Source organism: Mytilus galloprovincialis, chromosome 1, assembly GCF_965363235.1.
Source record: "Mytilus galloprovincialis chromosome 1, xbMytGall1.hap1.1, whole genome shotgun sequence".
In the NCBI taxonomy this organism is placed as follows: Eukaryota; Metazoa; Mollusca; class Bivalvia; order Mytilida; family Mytilidae; genus Mytilus; species Mytilus galloprovincialis.
The window spans coordinates 127995632-128014552 of record NC_134838.1 but is presented as its reverse complement, the minus strand read 5'-3'; the positions used below and the strand labels follow the sequence as shown (position 1 = coordinate 128014552).

The following is an 18921-nucleotide window of genomic DNA, read 5'->3' as shown; positions in this document are numbered from 1 at the left end:
TTCTTAATAACTATATAATACTGTTTACAATATTATATATTTAAAAAAGAAAAAATATAGCTTTATAGGGTCACCACACATGAAGCACTGGTCTCATGAATAACTAAAAATTAACATGTTCATCAAAGGAACAACGCTTTTATTGCTGTCCTTCATCTTGACAGTCATTGGATTGTTTGATTAATTACAAGTCTGACACCTTAAGACAAGTAAAAGACAATGCTCCTTAATATTCATTAATTAGTAGCAAGATATTTCACATTTACATGTAGGTCAGGGAACATAAGGGGAAGTAATCATGTATAAGATAATGCTCCTTAATATTCTTTAATTAGTAGTACGGTAGTTCACATGTACATGTAGGTCAGGGAACATAAGGGGAAGTAATCAATGAATTGCATATGAAACTTGTGAAGTCTTCCTCAAAATATTATCATTCCTTGCCCATAATCTAAATTTGTTTAGTTATTATAATTTAGAGTGCATACAGCTAAGGGAATTTAGAGAAAGGAAGCTAAACGTAATTTTTTAAAGTTTAAGAGGTTTTTTTATGCTTCATCTATCTGCAGGTAGATATGGTCAAGCTTTGAAAAACCTATTTACATGTGTTAAGAAAAGAAATTTTCACAAAGAAATCTTCTTTGAGAGCTCTGCTTTGATAAACCTTACCTGTAAGAACATATCAGCTTGTGCCACAAATTTTTATCTAGGTGACATATTTAAAAAATTCTGTAAAAAGATCCCAGATTACAGAATAAACACTGGAATCAACATTTTGCATCTGAATCCAGATCCAGAAAATTGTCTTGTCTAAAAATTCACTACAAACCTTCACGCTGTTAGGTTTTTGATCTTAGATTTCAGCCATGGTTTTCCTTTTTTGCCTGAAAAATGCTTTAAATCATAATTTTTCATAATATCTCCAAAACTTTGGAGCCTATAATGTACTCTCACTGAGATTTTATTTTAACTAAGGTTTAAGGTTTTTGAAAAATACATTTAAAAACCAAATTGTGGTGTTTTTGATATTTTATTGTGAAGTTGAAATTCAAGGCCATAGTTTGGCATAAAGGAACCTGGTGCTTTGAGATGCTTTCTTTAAACAGGGTACACCTTTCTCTCCCATATGAAAGAGACTTTGTCAATATATATTTGAAGTGATCTGAGTAGTTTCTGATTGGACATTAAATTACAATATATATTTTTTGTAGACCTGTGTACAATCAAGCAAATGGAAGGTGTTACATGAGATGACAAGGGACATAAGTTATCAGACGGACAGATTACAGATCCTGGCAGAACTAGCTCAGTGTGCTGTAGATTGTAAGTTCTAGCAATAACTTGTCTATGAGATGAGACCATGATTGTTGCATCAACTATGCTATTAACACATCTCCTTTTATATGGCTATACAACTGTAGGTGTTTAGACTACAATCTAAAACTATAGAAAAAGGGAGTTGTTAAAATAAATACCTCAATAAAATTAAAAAGGTAGTTGTTAAAATATACTTCAATGAGACAACAACCACAAAACATAAACAAATACAAATGAAATTTAATTGATGACAGAAATAAGAAAATAACTGACTGAATATAAAATAATAAGAAGATGGGGACCATATGATGAGTATGTGAACATCTAGAGGGTACAAAACCCATACTGTCCAGTAAAACATTGTTTTAAGACAAGATTAGAAAACAAATAATTTCTGAATATACGGTATTCAAATTTTTACAGATTCCCCTTTTTATTCCACATGTGACAAATATCATAGCATGTTTAGCATAGATATAAGAAGATGTGGTATAAGTGCAAATGAGACAACTATCCACCCAAGTCACAATTTGTAAAAGCAAACCATTATAGGTCAAAGTAAAGTCTTCACCAAGGAGCCTTGGCTCACACTGAAGAAGGTCAAAGTACAGTCTTCACCAAGAAGACTTGGCTCACACTGAACAACAAGCTATAAGATATAAATGACTAGTGTATTACCATATAATGTGAAAAACAAACAGCTTAATCTATAAAAAAAATACATGGAGAAGACTTCATAAGTATTATTTACTTGTGTCTAATCCATTTTGCTTTAATTCAGCAAATAAAATATGTTTAAACTAATAAAAAAAAAACGAGAATCATTTATGAACCACATCAACAAACAACAACCACTGAACGTCAGATTCCTGGCTTTGTTGTGTATTATATACATAAATGACAGATATATGTATTATAGTGATTTTATTTTTCTCTTTATCTAATATGTTATGATAATGACACATCTATTTTTCAGCAACCAGTGCAGATGGGTTCAATTTATACCTGGCAGACAGTAATCAACAGGTAAAAAAATACCTGCTTCAAATTAATATTATTTTATGTTTGCTTTTGGGTGGAAAACATTTCATTACTTTAGTATGAGACTGAAAATAAATTGATTTTAAAGGACATCAAGAGGCAACAAAAACCAGTGAAATAGAAAAATTTCCATTTATATATCTTGTAATTCAAAATCCATTACCGTTTGTGTATGAGAAATGACATATCCTCCATTGATAGCCTTTGTAAGCAGCTTATGATTAATGATTACATGTACCTTTGGGTCAGATTAAGATTATAAATACCTAAGAATAGAAATTATATTCCAGTAATTGTACTGTAATCCAATAAACCGAAATAATGATGGAAAAAATACTTTTCTCTATAATTATCCACTCCAGCAAAAAGATGGGTTACCAGGCTACCATGGAAACTAGTTTTGAAAACAAATGTTATATTTTTATTTGTAAAACAAAATGGTTATAATCTTAAGCAAAAGGCATCAGAACATCTTTCTTTCATGTACAAAATGTTAATTTATTCACATATTTTGGAACCTTTTTAGAAATGATTAGAAACCAACGAACAAAAATCAAACAATTACATAGTCCTTGTAAAAAATGTGCAAAACTATATATATATATATAAAGCTCAGGTTGTTTACATCAAAGACATTAGCTGCTTAATTCATGTCCACCCAATTAAATCAAACTCTCAAATTTGATTTATACTAACATGTATGTCAGAATTACAAAATGTTCAATAGGAAACTAAATAGAGGAGATTAAGGGGCTTGGGCCCTCTTATGAAACTACATATATGATAAGTGTAGACTTTTTACATTCAATATTCTGTTCTTGTAAATTGTCAAAACAAAATCCTAGTTAATGCTGTTTTTCTGAAGAAGGAAATAATACTTTGTTTGATTTAATGTAACCTAATTTGTATGTCATAGAAGATACATATTATTATGTAACTTTGCATGTTCCCATAATAAGCACATTATTTATGGATGAATTACTAAGTATATGTGCCATGGGTAAATTAATTTACAGTATAAATATTACAAAATACCAGAATAAATTTAACGATTATTAAAACTGTCACACTTAATGACACAATTGAATTTATCAGAATTCTAAAATCACACCACACTGTCACATAACAGAAACTCTTTCTTTGAACAAAATCATAGAAATTTTGAAAATATTTGGTGCCTGAATGAAAACTCAAAACGTTTGCTGAACTTAAATATTGCAGCAATGAAGTACAATTTAACATCTGTGATTGTGTTATTACAAGAAACAGAATCCAATAGCTGTGGTATATCTTAGGTCCTTCTGATATTTTTTAAGCAATTTGTGGAATAAGGACCTAAGAGGTAAGTTCCGCAGCTACAGAACCCTACTGAAGGTTTTAAGTTTTACTTTTGTACCTTATTTTATACTAAATGTTGTTTAGGGTTACTATTTCTTATAAAATACATTAAAACATAAACATAGAAATTGTAATGGAAATATATATTGACTTGGAAGAGGACTAACAACAAGTCCAAACAGATCATTAATTAATCACAGTTAATCTCATGTCTTTAAAAAGATAATCCAAAGTTATTATCAAAAACATCTAACCTAACAAGATAACTATTTAAAAGTATAATACTAAAATAGTCAAACCTTTTTTTTCTCAGTGAAATTGTCAAACATTAAAACAAAAGAATGAATTAAATTGAATTAAGATAATACTGGTTTACTGTGGTTTTCCTTTATTTTTGTGGCTACCAGTTTTTCGGGTTTAAGGTAAACTTGCAATCTGATGTTTCTCCAAAGTCTGAACTATTCGTAAAGAAAATTTGTTTTTCATTGTACATTAAATTCGTAGTTCCCCTGTCCCCATGAAATCCACCAAAATTTGCACCCAACAAATAATATTGAATCCACAGTAATTATTGTCGTAAAAATGGAAAACTGTCTTTATGAGGAAAAAAATATAGCTAACTACATTGAATATAATGAGGTTGATAATTTGTCATGTTATAGTGCTAACAATGTAACAGATCAATATTATTGGAGGGTTATTAACTAGATAATTGTCTCTTTTTTCACAGCTGTATCATCATAAAGTACCACCTATATCATCTAGCAGGTTAGTAAACCGATGTAACACTATGTTCTCAGGCTTAAAGGGTTCATAACCAAGAATCAGTAATGTAAAGCTATTTATGGATTGTTAGTACAATGTTCTGTAATTCCACAGCTATTTATTGGTTGTCAGTACAATTGCAGAAATTGATATTAATTGAATTTTAAAGAGTTTTAAGTAGATATTTTTTAACTATTTAACCATTTACCAAATGAAATTTAAATAAATTGCTGTAATTCAGATCAAAGTCAAGATCATTCTACCTATTCTTATAAATACAGAATACATTTATCACAATCATTGTCCACACCAATAAGGAATGGCTATAACTGCATATTGTATTTGAAAATGATATTCAATGAAGGCTTTCTGTTTAGATATTTCCTTCACAGTAACCATTAAGGCCATGTGTTTATATATTTCATGTACAGTGACAATGATGGCTATATGTTTATGTATTTCCTATACAGTGACAGTGATGGCTATGTGTTTAGGTATTTCCTGTACAGTGACAATGATGGCTATGTGTTTAGGTATTTCCTGTACAGTGACAATGATGGCTATGTGTTTAGATATTTCTTGTACAGTGACAATGATGGCTATGTGTTTATGTATTTCCTGTACAGTGACAGTGATGGCTATGTGTTTAGGTATTTCCCGTACAGTGACAGTGATGTCTATGTGTTTATGTATTTCCTGTAAAGTGACAGTGATGGCTGTGTGTTTATGTATTTCCTGTACAGTGACAATGATGGCTATGTGTTTAGGTATTTCGTGTACAGTGACAATGATGGCTATGTGTTTAGGTATTTCCTGTACAGTGACAGGGATGTCTATGTGTTTATGTATTTCCTGTAAAGTGACAGTGATGGCTGTGTGTTTATGTATTTCCTGTACAGTGACAATGATGGCTATGTGTTTAGGTATTTCCTGTACAGTGACAGTGATGTCTATGTGTTTATGTATTTCCTGTAAAGTGACAGTGATGGCTGTGTGTTTATGTATTTCCTGTACAGTGACAATGATGGCTATGTGTTTAGGTATTTTCTGTACAGTGACAATGATGGCTATGTGTTTAGGTATTTCTTGTTCAGTGACAGTGATGTCTATGTGTTTAGGTATTTCTTGTACAGTGACAGTGATGTCTATGTGTTTAGGTATTTCTTGTACAGTGACAGTGATGTCTATGTGTTTAGGTATTTCCTGTACAGTGACAGTGATGTCTATGTGTTTAGGTATTTCCTGTACAGTGACAGTGATGTCTATGTGTTTAGGTATTTCCTGTACAGTGACAATGATGGCTATGTGTTTAGGTATTTCTTGTACAGTGACAGTGATGTCTATGTGTTTATGTATTTCCTTCACAGTGACATTGATGGCTATGTGTTTAGATATTTTCTGTACAGTGACAGTGATGTCTATGTGTTTAGGTATTTCCTGTACAGTGACAATGATGGCTATGTGTTTCGGTATTTCCTGTACAGGTAATTGATGGCTACGTGTTTAGGTATTTTCTGTACAGTGACAATGATGGCTATGTGTTTAGGTATTTCCTTCACAGTGACATTGATGTCTATGTGTTTAGGTATTTCTTTCACAGTGACAATGATGGCCATGTGTTTAGGTATTTCCTTCACAGTGACAATGATGTCTATGTGTTTAGGTATTTCCTTCACAGTGACAATGATGGCTATGTGTTTAGGTATTTCCTTCACAGTGACAATGATGTCTATGTGTTTAGGTATTTCTTTCAGTGACAATGATGGCTATGTGTTTATATATTTTCTGTACAGTGACAATGATGGCTATGTGTTTAGGTATTTCCTTCACAGTGACAATGATGTCTATGTGTTTAGATATTTCTTTCAGTGACAATGATGGCTATGTGTTTAGGTATTTCCTTCACAGTGACAATGATGGCTATGTGTTTAGATATTTTCTGTATAGTGACAATGATGGCTATGTGTTTAGGTATTTCCTTCACAGTGACAATGATGGCTATGTGTTTAGATATTTTCTGAACAGTGACAATGATGTCTATGTGTTTAGGTATTTCCTGTACAGTGACAGTGATGTCTATGTGTTTAGATATTTTCTGTACAGTGACAATGATGTCTATGTGTTTAGGTATTTGCTGTACAGTTACATTGATGTCTATGTGTTTAGGTATTTCCTGTACAGTGACAGTGATGTCTATGTGTTTATGTATTTTCTGTACAGTGACAATGATGGCTATGTGTTTAGGTATTTCCTGTACAGTGACAATGATGTCTATGTGTTTAGGTATTTCCTGTACAGTGACAATGATGGCTATGTGTTTAGGTATTTCCTGTACAGTGATAGTGATGGCTATGTGTTTAGGTATTTCCTGTACAGTGACATATGTGTTTAGGTATTTCCTGTACAGTGACAATGATGGCTATGTGTTTAGGTATTTCCTGTATAGTGATAATGATGGCTATGTGTTTAGGTATTTCCTGTACAGTGACAATGATGGCTATGTGTTTAGGTATTTCCTGTACAGTGACAATGATGTCTATGTGTTTATGTATTTTCTGTACAGTGACAATGATGGCTATGTGTTTAGGTATTTCCTGTACAGTGACAATGATGGCTATGTGTTTAGGTATTTCCTTCACAGTGACAATGATGGCTATGTGTTTAGGTATTTCCTGTACAGCGACAGTGATGTCTATGTGTTTAGGTATTTCCTGTACAGTGACAATGATGGCCATGTGTTTAGGTATTTTCTGTACAGTGACAATGATGGCTATGTGTTTAGATATTTCATGTATAGTGACAATGATGTCTATGTGTTTATGTATTTCCTGTGCAGTGACATTGATGGCTATGTGTTTAGGTATTTCCTGTACAGTGACAATGATGGCTATGTGTTTAGGTATTTCCTTCACAGTGACAATGATGGCTATGTGTTTAGGTATTTCCTGTACAGCGACAGTGATGTCTATGTGTTTAGGTATTTCCTGTACAGTGACAATGATGGCCATGTGTTTAGGTATTTTCTGTACAGTGACAATGATGGCTATGTGTTTAGATATTTCATGTATAGTGACAATGATGTCTATGTGTTTATGTATTTCCTGTGCAGTGACATTGATGGCTATGTGTTTAGGTATTTCCTGTACAGTGACAATGATGGCCATGTGTTTAGGTATTTTCTGTACAGTGACAATGATGTCTATGTGTTTAGGTATTTCCTGTACAGTGACATGATGGCTATGTGTTTAGGTATTTCCTGTACAGTGATAATGATGGCTATGTGTTTAGGTATTTCCTGTACAGTGACAATGATGGCTACATGTTTAGGTATTTCCTGTACAGTGATAATGATGGCTATGTGTTTAGGTATTTCCTGTACAGTGACAATGATGGCTATGTGTTTATGTATTTCCTGTAAAGTGACAGTGATGGCTATGTGTTTAGGTATTTCCTGTACAGTGACAGTGATGTCTATGCGTTTAGGTATTTCCTGTACAGTGAGAATGATGGATATGTGTTTATGTATTTCCTGCAAAGTGACAAAAATGTCTTTGTGTGTAGGTATTTTTTGTACAGTGACAACTGCACAGTGACAATGAAGGCTATGTGTTTAGGTATTTCCTGCACAGTGTCAGTGAAGGCTATGTGTTTAGGTTTTTCCTACACAGTGACAATGATGGCTGTGTTTAGGTATTTCCTGCACAGTGACAATTATGGCTAGATATTTGGTGTTAAGATTTCTATTTGCTTTGGTATTTAAAATAATCTGTTTGAAAAACTACAGAATAGTTAGATTTAAAAAGACATAATTTAAAATGATAGGTGTGATTACTATTTATTATTTTCTCACTAGTGTTAGTCATTTTCATGTTATACATTATGTTTCTGTCTTATAGGGGAAGTCGTACAACAGATAGACCTACTGAAGGATCCTATATTGGTAACATAGAAACTGGAACATCCCTACCATCTTATGTTGCCAAAACAAAAGATACAATCAGAACTAATCATGTTCAGGGAGTAAGTTCAACCAAGCTACAATCATTTATTCAGGGTCTTGGATTAAATAAGTGAAAGCACTTCTAGAACTAGATCATCCTATTTTATATCTTTATCATACACTGTGTATAATATATATTGCACTGTATATTTTGAGGGATGAGACTTAAATAAAAAAAAAATTATAACGTTAGATTGCTATATTATTTCATCAAAGATAAAATCTTAAATTAACCTTTAAAGGGCCATAGATTTTAAACCAATTAGAACCGACCATGCTGTAACTTTAGCTTATTTACAATAAAAAGTAATATATTTCTGTTCAAAGTGATGTAGTTTTAATTTTCAAATACATAACATTCCTGGAATTAGTTGTGACTCAGAGCTGAGGATGGTATAGTTGCAATTATTTTCAAATTTCAGGCTAAAGTGTTACATTTATTCTGTTATAAGTATATTACTTTTCTTTATCAGGACATGAGGTTTCCAGCCGGCCTAGGAATTAAGATGGAGCACGTCCAGACAGTTCTAGCCATTCCAATATTACAGGAAGACTCAGGGGTATTAGGTAGGTTTTCTAGCCATTCCAATATTACAAGAAGACTCAAGGGTATTAGGTAGGTTTTCTAGCCATTCCAATATTACAAGAAGACTCAGGGGTGTTAGGTAGGTTTTTTAGCCATTCAGATATTACAAGAAGACTCAAGGGTATTAGGTAGGTTTTCTTGCCATTCCAATATTACAAGAAGATTCAGGGGTGGTAGGTAGGTTTTCTAGCCTTTCCAATATTACAAGAAGACTCAGGGGTGTTAGGTAGGTTTTCTAGCCATTCCAATATTACAAGAAGACTCAGGGGTGGTAGGTAGGTTTTCTAGCCTTTCCAATATTACAAGAAGACTCAGGGGTGGTAGGTAGGTTTTCTAGCCATTCCAATATTACAAGAAAACTCAGGGTGGTAGGTAGGTTTTCTAGCCTTTCCAATATTACAAGAAGACTCAGGGTGGTAGGTAGGTTTTCTAGCCATTCCAATATTACAAGAGGACTCAGGGTGGTAGGTAGGTTTTCTAGCCTTTCCAATATTACAAGAAGACTCAAGGGTGTTAGGTAGGTTTTCTAGCCATTCCAATATTACAAGAAGACTCAGAGGTATTAGGTAGGTTTTCTTGCCATTCCAATATTACAAGAGGACTCAGGGGTGGTAGGTAGGTTTTCTAGCCTTTCCAATATTACAAGAAGACTCAGGGGTATTAGGTAGGTTTTCTTGCCATTCCAATATTACAAGAAGACTCAGGGGTGGTAGGTAGGTTTTCTAGCCTTTCCAATATTACAAGAAGACTCAGGGGTGGTAGGTAGGTTTTCTAGCCTTTCCAATATTACAAGAAGACTCAGGGGTGTTAGGTAGGTTTTCTAGCCTTTCCAATATTACAAGAAGACTCAGGGGTATTATGTAGGTTTTCTAGCCATTCCAATATTACAAGAAGACTGAGGGTGGTAGGTAGGTTTTCTAGTCTTTCCAATATTACAAGAAGACTCAGGGGTGTTAGGTAGGTTTTCTAGCCATTCCAATATTACAAGAAGACTCAGGGGTGAAAGGTAGGTTTTCTAGCCATTCCAATATTACAGGAAGACTCAGGGGTGGTAGGTAGGTTTTCTAGCCTTTCCAATATTACAAGAAGACTCAGGGGTGGTAGGTAGGTTTTCTAGCCATTCCAATATTACAAGAAGACTCAGGGTGGTAGGTAGGTTTTCTAGCCTTTCCAATATTACAAGAAGACTCAGGGTGGTAGGTAGGTTTTCTAGCCATTCCAATATTACAAGAGGACTCAGGGTGGTAGGTAGGTTTTCTAGCCATTCCAATATTATAAGAAGACTCGGGGTATTAGGTAGGTTTTCTAGCCATTCCAATATTACAAGAAGACTCAGGGGTGGTAGGTAGGTTTTCTAGCCATTCCAATATTACAAGAAGACTCAAGGGTGGTAGGTAGGTTTTCTAGCCATTCCAATATTACAAGAAGACTCAGGGGTATTAGGTAGGTTTTCTAACCTTTCCAATATTACAAGAAGACTCAGGGGTGGTAGGTAGGTTTTCTAGCCATTCCAATATTACAAGAATACTCAGGGGTGGTAGGTAGGTTTTCTAGCCTTTCCAATATTACAAGAAGACTCAGGGGTATTAGGTAGGTTTTCTAGCCATTCCAATATTACAAGAAGACTCAGGGTGGTAGGTAGGTTTTCTAGCCATTCCAATATTACAGGAAGACTCAGGGGTGGTAGGTAGGTTTTCTAGCCATTCCAATATTACAAGAAGACTCAGGGTGGTAGGTAGGTTTTCTAGCCTTTCCAATATTACAAGAAGACTCAGGGTGGTAGGTAGGTTTTCTAGCCATTCCAATATTACAAGAGGACTCAGGGTGGTAGGTAGGTTTTCTAGCCATTCCAATATTATAAGAAGACTCGGGGTATTAGGTAGGTTTTCTAGCCATTCCAATATTACAAGAAGACTCAGGGGTGGTAGGTAGGTTTTCTAGCCATTCCAATATTACAAGAAGACTCAAGGGTGGTAGGTAGGTTTTCTAGCCATTCCAATATTACAAGAAGACTCAGGGGTATTAGGTAGGTTTTCTAACCTTTCCAATATTACAAGAAGACTCAGGGGTGGTAGGTAGGTTTTCTAGCCATTCCAATATTACAAGAAGACTCAGGGGTGGTAGGTAGGTTTTCTAGCCTTTCCAATATTACAAGAAGACTCAGGGGTAGTAGGTAGGTTTTCCAGTCATTTCAATATTACAAGAAGACTCAGGGGTATTAGGTAGGTTTTGTTAAATCTTCAATTTCACCAGAAAACAGATGAGGTACGCAAGACACATGACTAAATATGAAGCAAAGGTTTAACACAAACATCTTTCAGGAAACCTAGCCTAAATCTACATAATAATCAAATACAGTTCCTCAACTTCCAAATCAATTAGGTCAATTTTATAGGTGATTGATTTCTGATATTAACATAAAAGATAAGAAGATCTGGTCTCATTGCCCATGAGACAACTCTCCACCAGAAACCATATGAAGTACAACATTAGCTACTATAGATCTTCAAAAATGAGTAAAACCCATACTGCAGGGAAAGATAATGACCTAACAATGTCAAAAGCAAAAAAAAGAATCAAGTGAGAAAACTAACAGCCTGATTCAAGTACAAATCAAGCAATGAACAAAAACAAATTTAATATACAGCATCAAATTAAGTTCTGTAAGTCTCTTTGCTTTAGTCATAGTTTAATTTTAATATATATTTTTTAGGTGTAATAGAACTTTACAGACAATTCAGTACCGACTCATTTACTCAAGAAGATGAAGAGGTAGGCATCATATCCTCTACAAGTTAAACTTAAATTGACAGTTATACAACAAGGGAAAATTCATAATTCATAATATGATAAAAAAAGATCATGTTATGTGTTCCAAAAAGACACCTCTTATGATTTTTAAAACAATTTTCACTAAGTCATTATATACGTGTAACCTGCAAACTTATTGTTTATTAAAAAACATGCCAGAATTGATTCCTTCATAACTCAGCCTAATTCAACTTGTTATTCTGACTGCAAGATTTTAGAAGAGGTTTTTCTGAACAATTCTTATTTCTTTAAAGCATCCCTTAATTCTTCATTGGATCTAGTTAGGGTTTCTTATTAGACATTTATGTATCACATGTAGTTATTTCATAAGTCAAAAAACGAAAAAAAACAAAACTTTTACCTTAAAAATTGCAACCAAGGGGAATAAGTCAACCTCAATTTACATACTCTGTTTAATTTGCTGTATCCGACATTGTCCTTTTAAATTCAGGGTAGTTTTTACATCTTTTAAAACATATATTAAATGAAAATACATAATGCCTATCAAATTTAAACTAGAGTAAAACGATAGAATAAAAGTTTGTTAACAAAAAGCTAAGTGAAAAATGAATTGATAAACATATTTGTTCCAAGATTTTATGTAGACTTTTGAAACTTTTGACTCCAACCATGTGAAGTTTGAATAGTGTTTATATAATGTAATGAATTCGATTCTATACAAACTGTAAATTGTATTAGTTTTGAATAGATAGCATATCAATGTTAACAATGAGTTAAGCATCAGGGCCAAACATCGTTCTTTTTAACCAATATATTCTTTCTAGATTTTTGTTTGAGCATGAAGGTGTTTTACGTTATAACATTAATTTTACATATGTAAATGTAATTTGATATGCAAACAAAATAGGAATAGTGATATATAAATGTATTATTACGTATACAATGTAATTGAATGTTAAATTCCATTGCTTTACAAGGATGTTAAATCATTATCTTACAAAAATATTCTTTGATATGTATATCTAGTGATCTGTAACGGTTTCAAGATTGCACCATCTCCATAAATATAAATATATATCTATCAAATGTAATAATATACACTTTTATGAAGTAAGATAAACAGTCCTTTTCAATTATGACCTTGCTCATGCTTTTGATAAACTTAGTGTACGCTGTAATAAAGGATGGCTCTATTTCAGGATAGTTTTCAAAGTAATTTTCATAATTTAATACATATATTTTATTTTTTTTACTTATTGATTGAAATGTTGGGGTAATCTATGACTAGTTCTTCTCAAACTTTGGTATTCTTATGTAAAAGAAAAAAGGGGCGATATTAAAGATTTAAACCAAAGATTCGTTGGAACAATTTGAGTTGCTGTCTCGTTTACATTTTCTGTGGATTCAGTTATTTTACAGAACATAGTACTATAAACAAATGTATCAAAAAATTAATTAATATAATGTGATTGCCAACTATCTAACAGACCTTAACCCAAGTTGAAGTTAGCAATTATAGGCAACCTCACAGCTTTACAATGAGAAAATCCATACTGTATAGTCCACTATATGTGGCCCTGACATGAAGAAAAACAATGAAACAATTCAAAGGAAAAAAACTAACAGTATTGAATACTGAAACTTGCAACAAGTTTTCTTGAAACACGTTTACTGCATTTTGAATTTAAATAAACTAAAGAATTTGAAAAGTCATATCTTTCAAATGAAACTCATTTTTTTTGTGTTTTTATAATAAATTATCATGGTGTCAACCAATGGAATGACATTATCTCATCATGGTGTCAACCAATGGCATGACCTTATTTCATCATGGTATCAACCAATGGCATGACATTATTTCATCATGATGTACCAGCAATTAAATTACCAATCATCCTTTATATATGTCAATTGGTATTTTATGAATATTATATTTCCGTTTTTGTATAAAAAATTCCATTGAATATTGTAATAGTGTAGTTTGTGTGCATGTTTCACTGTTGTGTGTTCTAGGTGACTGCTACATTGTTAGTCTGGGCTGATGTATGTGTGGAGTATGTGCAGGTAAACCTAAATGTGCTCTATATATAACCATATGTGTGCTGGGTACTCTCTGCTTTCTTCGATTAGAAAAGCCAAATTGCATATTAATATTTTTTTTTTTTTTTTTCAATTTACAGAATATTTTCATAAAATTAAAATTGTATTTAATATATTGATTTCTCTTGAAACTATTTAGTTGTAATGCATTTTGTAAAATAAACTGATCAATGAAATGGCAGGGTTTGGGGTTTGGAGAGGTCCAATTAAAGATTGAAGAATATTTCAACTTTTTTTCCCTTTATTTTTTAAAGAGTTAATATGCAATTTCTATTAGTCATACAGTTATATGTGATTGACTATACCCTTACAGCTATAATGAATACATATATATTATGAAAAAATGATGCTACACTATCCAAATTTTTTATCAAAAAGAATTTACTGGTGTGATAATGAAGCTAATATTTACCTTAAATGTATAAGAAAATGCAGTTGAATTTAAATCACAGAAAACAAGTTTCTTCACATAAAAGTAAGATATATGAATAACGAAGTCACATTTAGCATTAAATGTAAAACTCACTTTTGAGTCTTTGTATGTATTGTTCATTACAGCAGAATAGTTTTATGCATAACTATATTCCTGAGAGTGTTATTTATATTTAATGCACTGATACATATCTTGCTTTGCACTTTTCTAATTTTTGCATAGTGGTATTTATACAAGCACATAATTCATGTTTTAAATTGCAGCAAACATGTTTTGACTAATAATTTCTGCTTTAGATTGCAGCTAACATGATTTTCTGGGGGAGCTTTGCTGTCTATTTTATAGAGGTAGTATATCATGTTGTCTGGCTGCATGAGTCTACCATGGAGTAATGTTATACCCTTGTTAATCTGCATAGTTTTATGTTCACCATCTATTGCAACCAGCTTGTATCTGAAGCTTCATGCCTGATTCCTAGTATTTGGGGGCTAATCTACAAATAAATGTCAAATGGGTTGAAGGCATAATTTTGTCTATTCATTTTTTTTCTATGAAGCTAAAATAATTTTTTTTTGTCTCATCTTGACAAGACTTCAGTGTTGTGTTTATCATCTGCAATGTCACCTTGAATGAGTTTGCATTTTAATAGGTCAGTTGATATAGAAAACATTAGAGGTAGGTGAAAGATACATGGTATTCAGTAATTGTAAAAGCATTTGCACATCTCATTTCTATAGAGATTATTTGCCCCTTCCTCCATAGTCATGGTATATTGACTTTTAGTTTATTGATTATTTTTTTAAAGTTTTGATTGGCTCATTTTAAGTGAAACCAATATAGTAGGACACATGATATTTGATATACAGTTGTTTTAGCGTTGACAGATTACATTTCCATGGCGATTATTTGGCACCTCCACCTAATTAGTGATCTATCGGATTTTGAAACTCTTGTATAGTTTACACTTTAAAGCTTGTGATGAGGTTAGTTAAGATGACAAACCAGCTACTAATGGTAAGTCAATGATATTTGGTATGCAGTTGTATGAAAGTTTCACATCTCATTTCCATGCAGATTTTATTACCTCAAACCCAGGGTCATCATTGTTCATTGACTTTCATTTTATGCCCCACCTACGATAGTAGAGGGGCATTATGTTTTCTGGTCTGTGCCTCCGTTCGTCCGTCCGGTTAAAGTTTTTGGTCGAGGTAGTTTTTGATGAAGCTTAAGTCCAATCAACTTGAAACTTAATACACATGTTCCCCATGATATGATCTTTCTAATTTTAATGCCAAATTATAATTTTGACCCCAATTTCATGGTCCACTGAACATAGAAAATGATAGTGCAAAGTTCAGGTTAAAGTTTTTGGTCAAGGTAGTTTTTGATGAAGTTAAAGTTACATCAACTTGAAACTTAGTACACATGTTCCCTATGATATGATCTTTCTAATTTTAATTCCAAATTAAAGTTTTGACCCCAATTTCACGGTCCACTGAACATAGAAAATGATAGTGGGAGTGGGGCATCCGTGTACTATGGACACATTCTTGTTAATTTTAACATTTGCACTATTCTACCAAACTTGCATAAAGCCAGTACCAATGGCAGATCCAAAACTTTTTGTAAAGGGGGGGATCCATTCATGCTTCAGTGATTTGCTATATAATCAACCAAATTTTTCCCACAATGGGGGGGGTGGGGGTGGCAGGGACCAACTGGACCTGCCTATGAGAACATATTTCTGTGTTAACAGTTTATTTCCAGATAGATGTAATTCATACTTGTCATATCTGTATATAAAAAAATATCACCAACTAAAGTGCCTCTCAACCCACTTGTCACTTTATTTCTAGAATAAGCAAGTTGTAGTGTTATATCCTTTGCTCAATAATTAGAAAAAAACCATTTGTTTGCCAAATCGCACAACACAACTCTGAGAAAACTACATTTTAATTACATAATTAAACATTACTGTCAGGTGTCTTGACAGCTTATATTTTTATTGGAACTTTTCATTGAAGTAATTTTGAATAAAATTAATTTGAGTATTTTCAAAGTAAAGATTTGTGGATAATGAGTTATTTTGGAAAAAAGAGTTTCTATTTGATCAAGTAAAAGATGTTATTCTTGTGGAAAAAAATCAATTATTATATATAATTCTTAACCATTGCTTTACTTTACTGAAAAAGAAGTGAACTGGATAAAGCATAGAATGACTAAATGTTTGATTAAGATAATTATATATGTTTATTATCCTCCTTAAGGAGAGTATGAATATACATGAGCATAAATACAAAATATGGTATAATACAGAGTTACCGTGTTAATAATAAGAATGTAAATTAGTTTTTTTTATTAAGGATCATTTTAGATAAATTGAAAGTTAGATGATATTTGATAACTATTTCATTTGAGAGAAGCATAGTTTCAGACTATGTGTATTTCAGGTAACCTTGTATATATATGTGTTGTAGTGTATTTCATATATCCTTATAGTGTGTTATTTCGTATAATTACAGATGTACAATAGTATGATGAGACAAAGAAAATTAAACGATTTCTTGTTAGCAGTCACAAAGTAAGTTCTGGAAATTTAAGTTTTTTAGGCATGCAGCTTTAAACATTTTAAAATTCACACTGGAGTAACTGTTGCTAATCATTTCCAGTAGATTGTTTTTATGTTTTTATTCACTAAATATATATTTGCAATGGTTAGCCTGGTCGGTATATTTTTTTGAATTAAGCAGCTGTTTTTAACATAGACATGCCACATTTAACAATAGTTTAATCAGATTTACATGTTGTTGTACTGTGATCCTCATATTTGACATATATATTATGACAGTATACAAAAATCTGGACACTAATTAAAAGGGAGATTCAATCTCATAAGTTAAAAACAAACTCACAATACCATGGCAAAATACAAAAAAACAATGGGAAAAAAACTGAATAACTTTTCCTAAAAACACATCACCAAAAAAAATGAAATACTGAGCAACACAAACCCCAGCTTAAATCAGGGCTGATCTCAGTTGCCCAGGTAGAGTTATAATATCCTGCTCCACATGTTGTTTCTTTAAATGTGTAAATGAGTTACTAGCATACAAGAGATTAGGCATCACACAAGAGCTGTAAGGGTGTCAACTTATATAATGTTTTATAGGTCAATATTTCAAGACATAGTTAGCATGGATACAGTTATTATGAAAATTATGGTAAGTAACAAACTATTATCTCTAAAATATTTGACCGAAATGTTTGTCTGCTCACAATAGTGCAAACCTTTATGTTTATAGGAATAAAAGGTTGATTCAAGCAATTCAATTTTATAAAGACTGGGCTTTGTGTAAACATTTCAGAAAAATAAAGTTTAGAATTTTCAAGTATGGCAAAATTGACAAGTTTTAGAAAATATAGCTCTCATGAGGTCAACAAATTATTGACATCTTGTAATAGGCCAAATTTGTTATACTCATTATTTAAATACCATTCAGTATGCCAGTGGCAGATCTAGGGGGGGGGGGGGTTCCGGGGGTTGGAACCCCCCCCTATTTTTTGGCCGATCAATGCATTTGAATGGGAGCATATAGTTGGAACCCCCCCCTTTATTCTGCGTTGGGAACCCCCCCTTTTTAAAATGGCTGGATCCGCCACTGTATGCATTTGCTGTTTAAGAATGCTATATGATTTTTGTGCAATTTACTATCTTCTGAGTATCTGAGCTATTTGATTTATATTGATTTTAGACAAATTTCAAATATCCTACGCACATTCACATTGGATCAATACCATATTGATTTAGGAATTGTTTTATTTTTCAGAATTATGCCAAAAAGCTAGTGAATGCTGACAGAGCATCATTATTTCTCCTAGACACAAAAACTACTGAATTATATGCTCGAATATTTGATACGGGTAAAGAACATGTGCCACAGAAAGAAATAAGGTAAGAGAATCTGTTTATAGCCTTGTGAAACAAGTGGGTGTTTTGGCTCATCTCTTTACACTTACTTATCTACAAGCATAAACCATGCATAGGAAAATTATATATTTGTTTATGATAAAGATTGAATTAAATGTCTTCTGGATGATTTTCATTATAAAAACATTTGTATGCCCTACATATAAGTGTAAATTAAATCTTCCTGCCTTTATGGGACATTGTATTGCATACTGTGAAAGTACTTTTATTCGTGGGGTACCAATTTTCGTGGTTTTCGTGGATGACGTTATCCACGAATTTAAGTGTCCAACGAAATAAAACAAACATTGTCCAAATCAAGACATGGAAAGATCCCATGTAGGTTTGACTACTGATATGATCTAGAGCCGGAATATATTGAATAACGCCAAATCTGAAAATGCTATATAGTAGTCATAGGGCAAACGCGCTATGAACTACAACTCCATGAAGGAGTATACCCATTTAATCTTTCAGAACATTAACTGTACAACTTTTGATCTTTTAATTCTCATAAAAATATTTTTGATCGATGAAAGTCAGATTTCGGGTATTCGTATGCTTGTATGATAAAGTGTTCATTTTATATCCTCAAAATTCTC

The 18921-nt window shown here is 32.6% G+C and overlaps 1 protein-coding gene across 2 annotated transcripts in view; it reads left to right on the top strand.

Annotated features, from left to right (window-relative positions):
• The window catches only part of LOC143058661 (putative 3',5'-cyclic phosphodiesterase pde-5), a 74936-nt gene that overhangs the window by 29233 nt on the left and 26782 nt on the right, over positions 1-18921 (top strand). The window contains exons 6-16 of one of the 2 annotated variants that reach the window (XM_076232125.1): positions 1212-1323; positions 2294-2343; positions 4427-4464; positions 8358-8481; positions 8935-9028; positions 11761-11819; positions 13833-13883; positions 14649-14699; positions 16875-16933; positions 17522-17573; positions 18180-18304. In XM_076232125.1, coding sequence (XP_076088240.1) covers positions 1212-1323; positions 2294-2343; positions 4427-4464; positions 8358-8481; positions 8935-9028; positions 11761-11819; positions 13833-13883; positions 14649-14699; positions 16875-16933; positions 17522-17573; positions 18180-18304 — 815 coding nt within the window. The remainder of the gene's footprint in view (positions 1-1211; positions 1324-2293; positions 2344-4426; positions 4465-8357; positions 8482-8934; positions 9029-11760; positions 11820-13832; positions 13884-14648; positions 14700-16874; positions 16934-17521; positions 17574-18179; positions 18305-18921) is intronic. The other variant, XM_076232130.1, reaches the window with a different exon arrangement.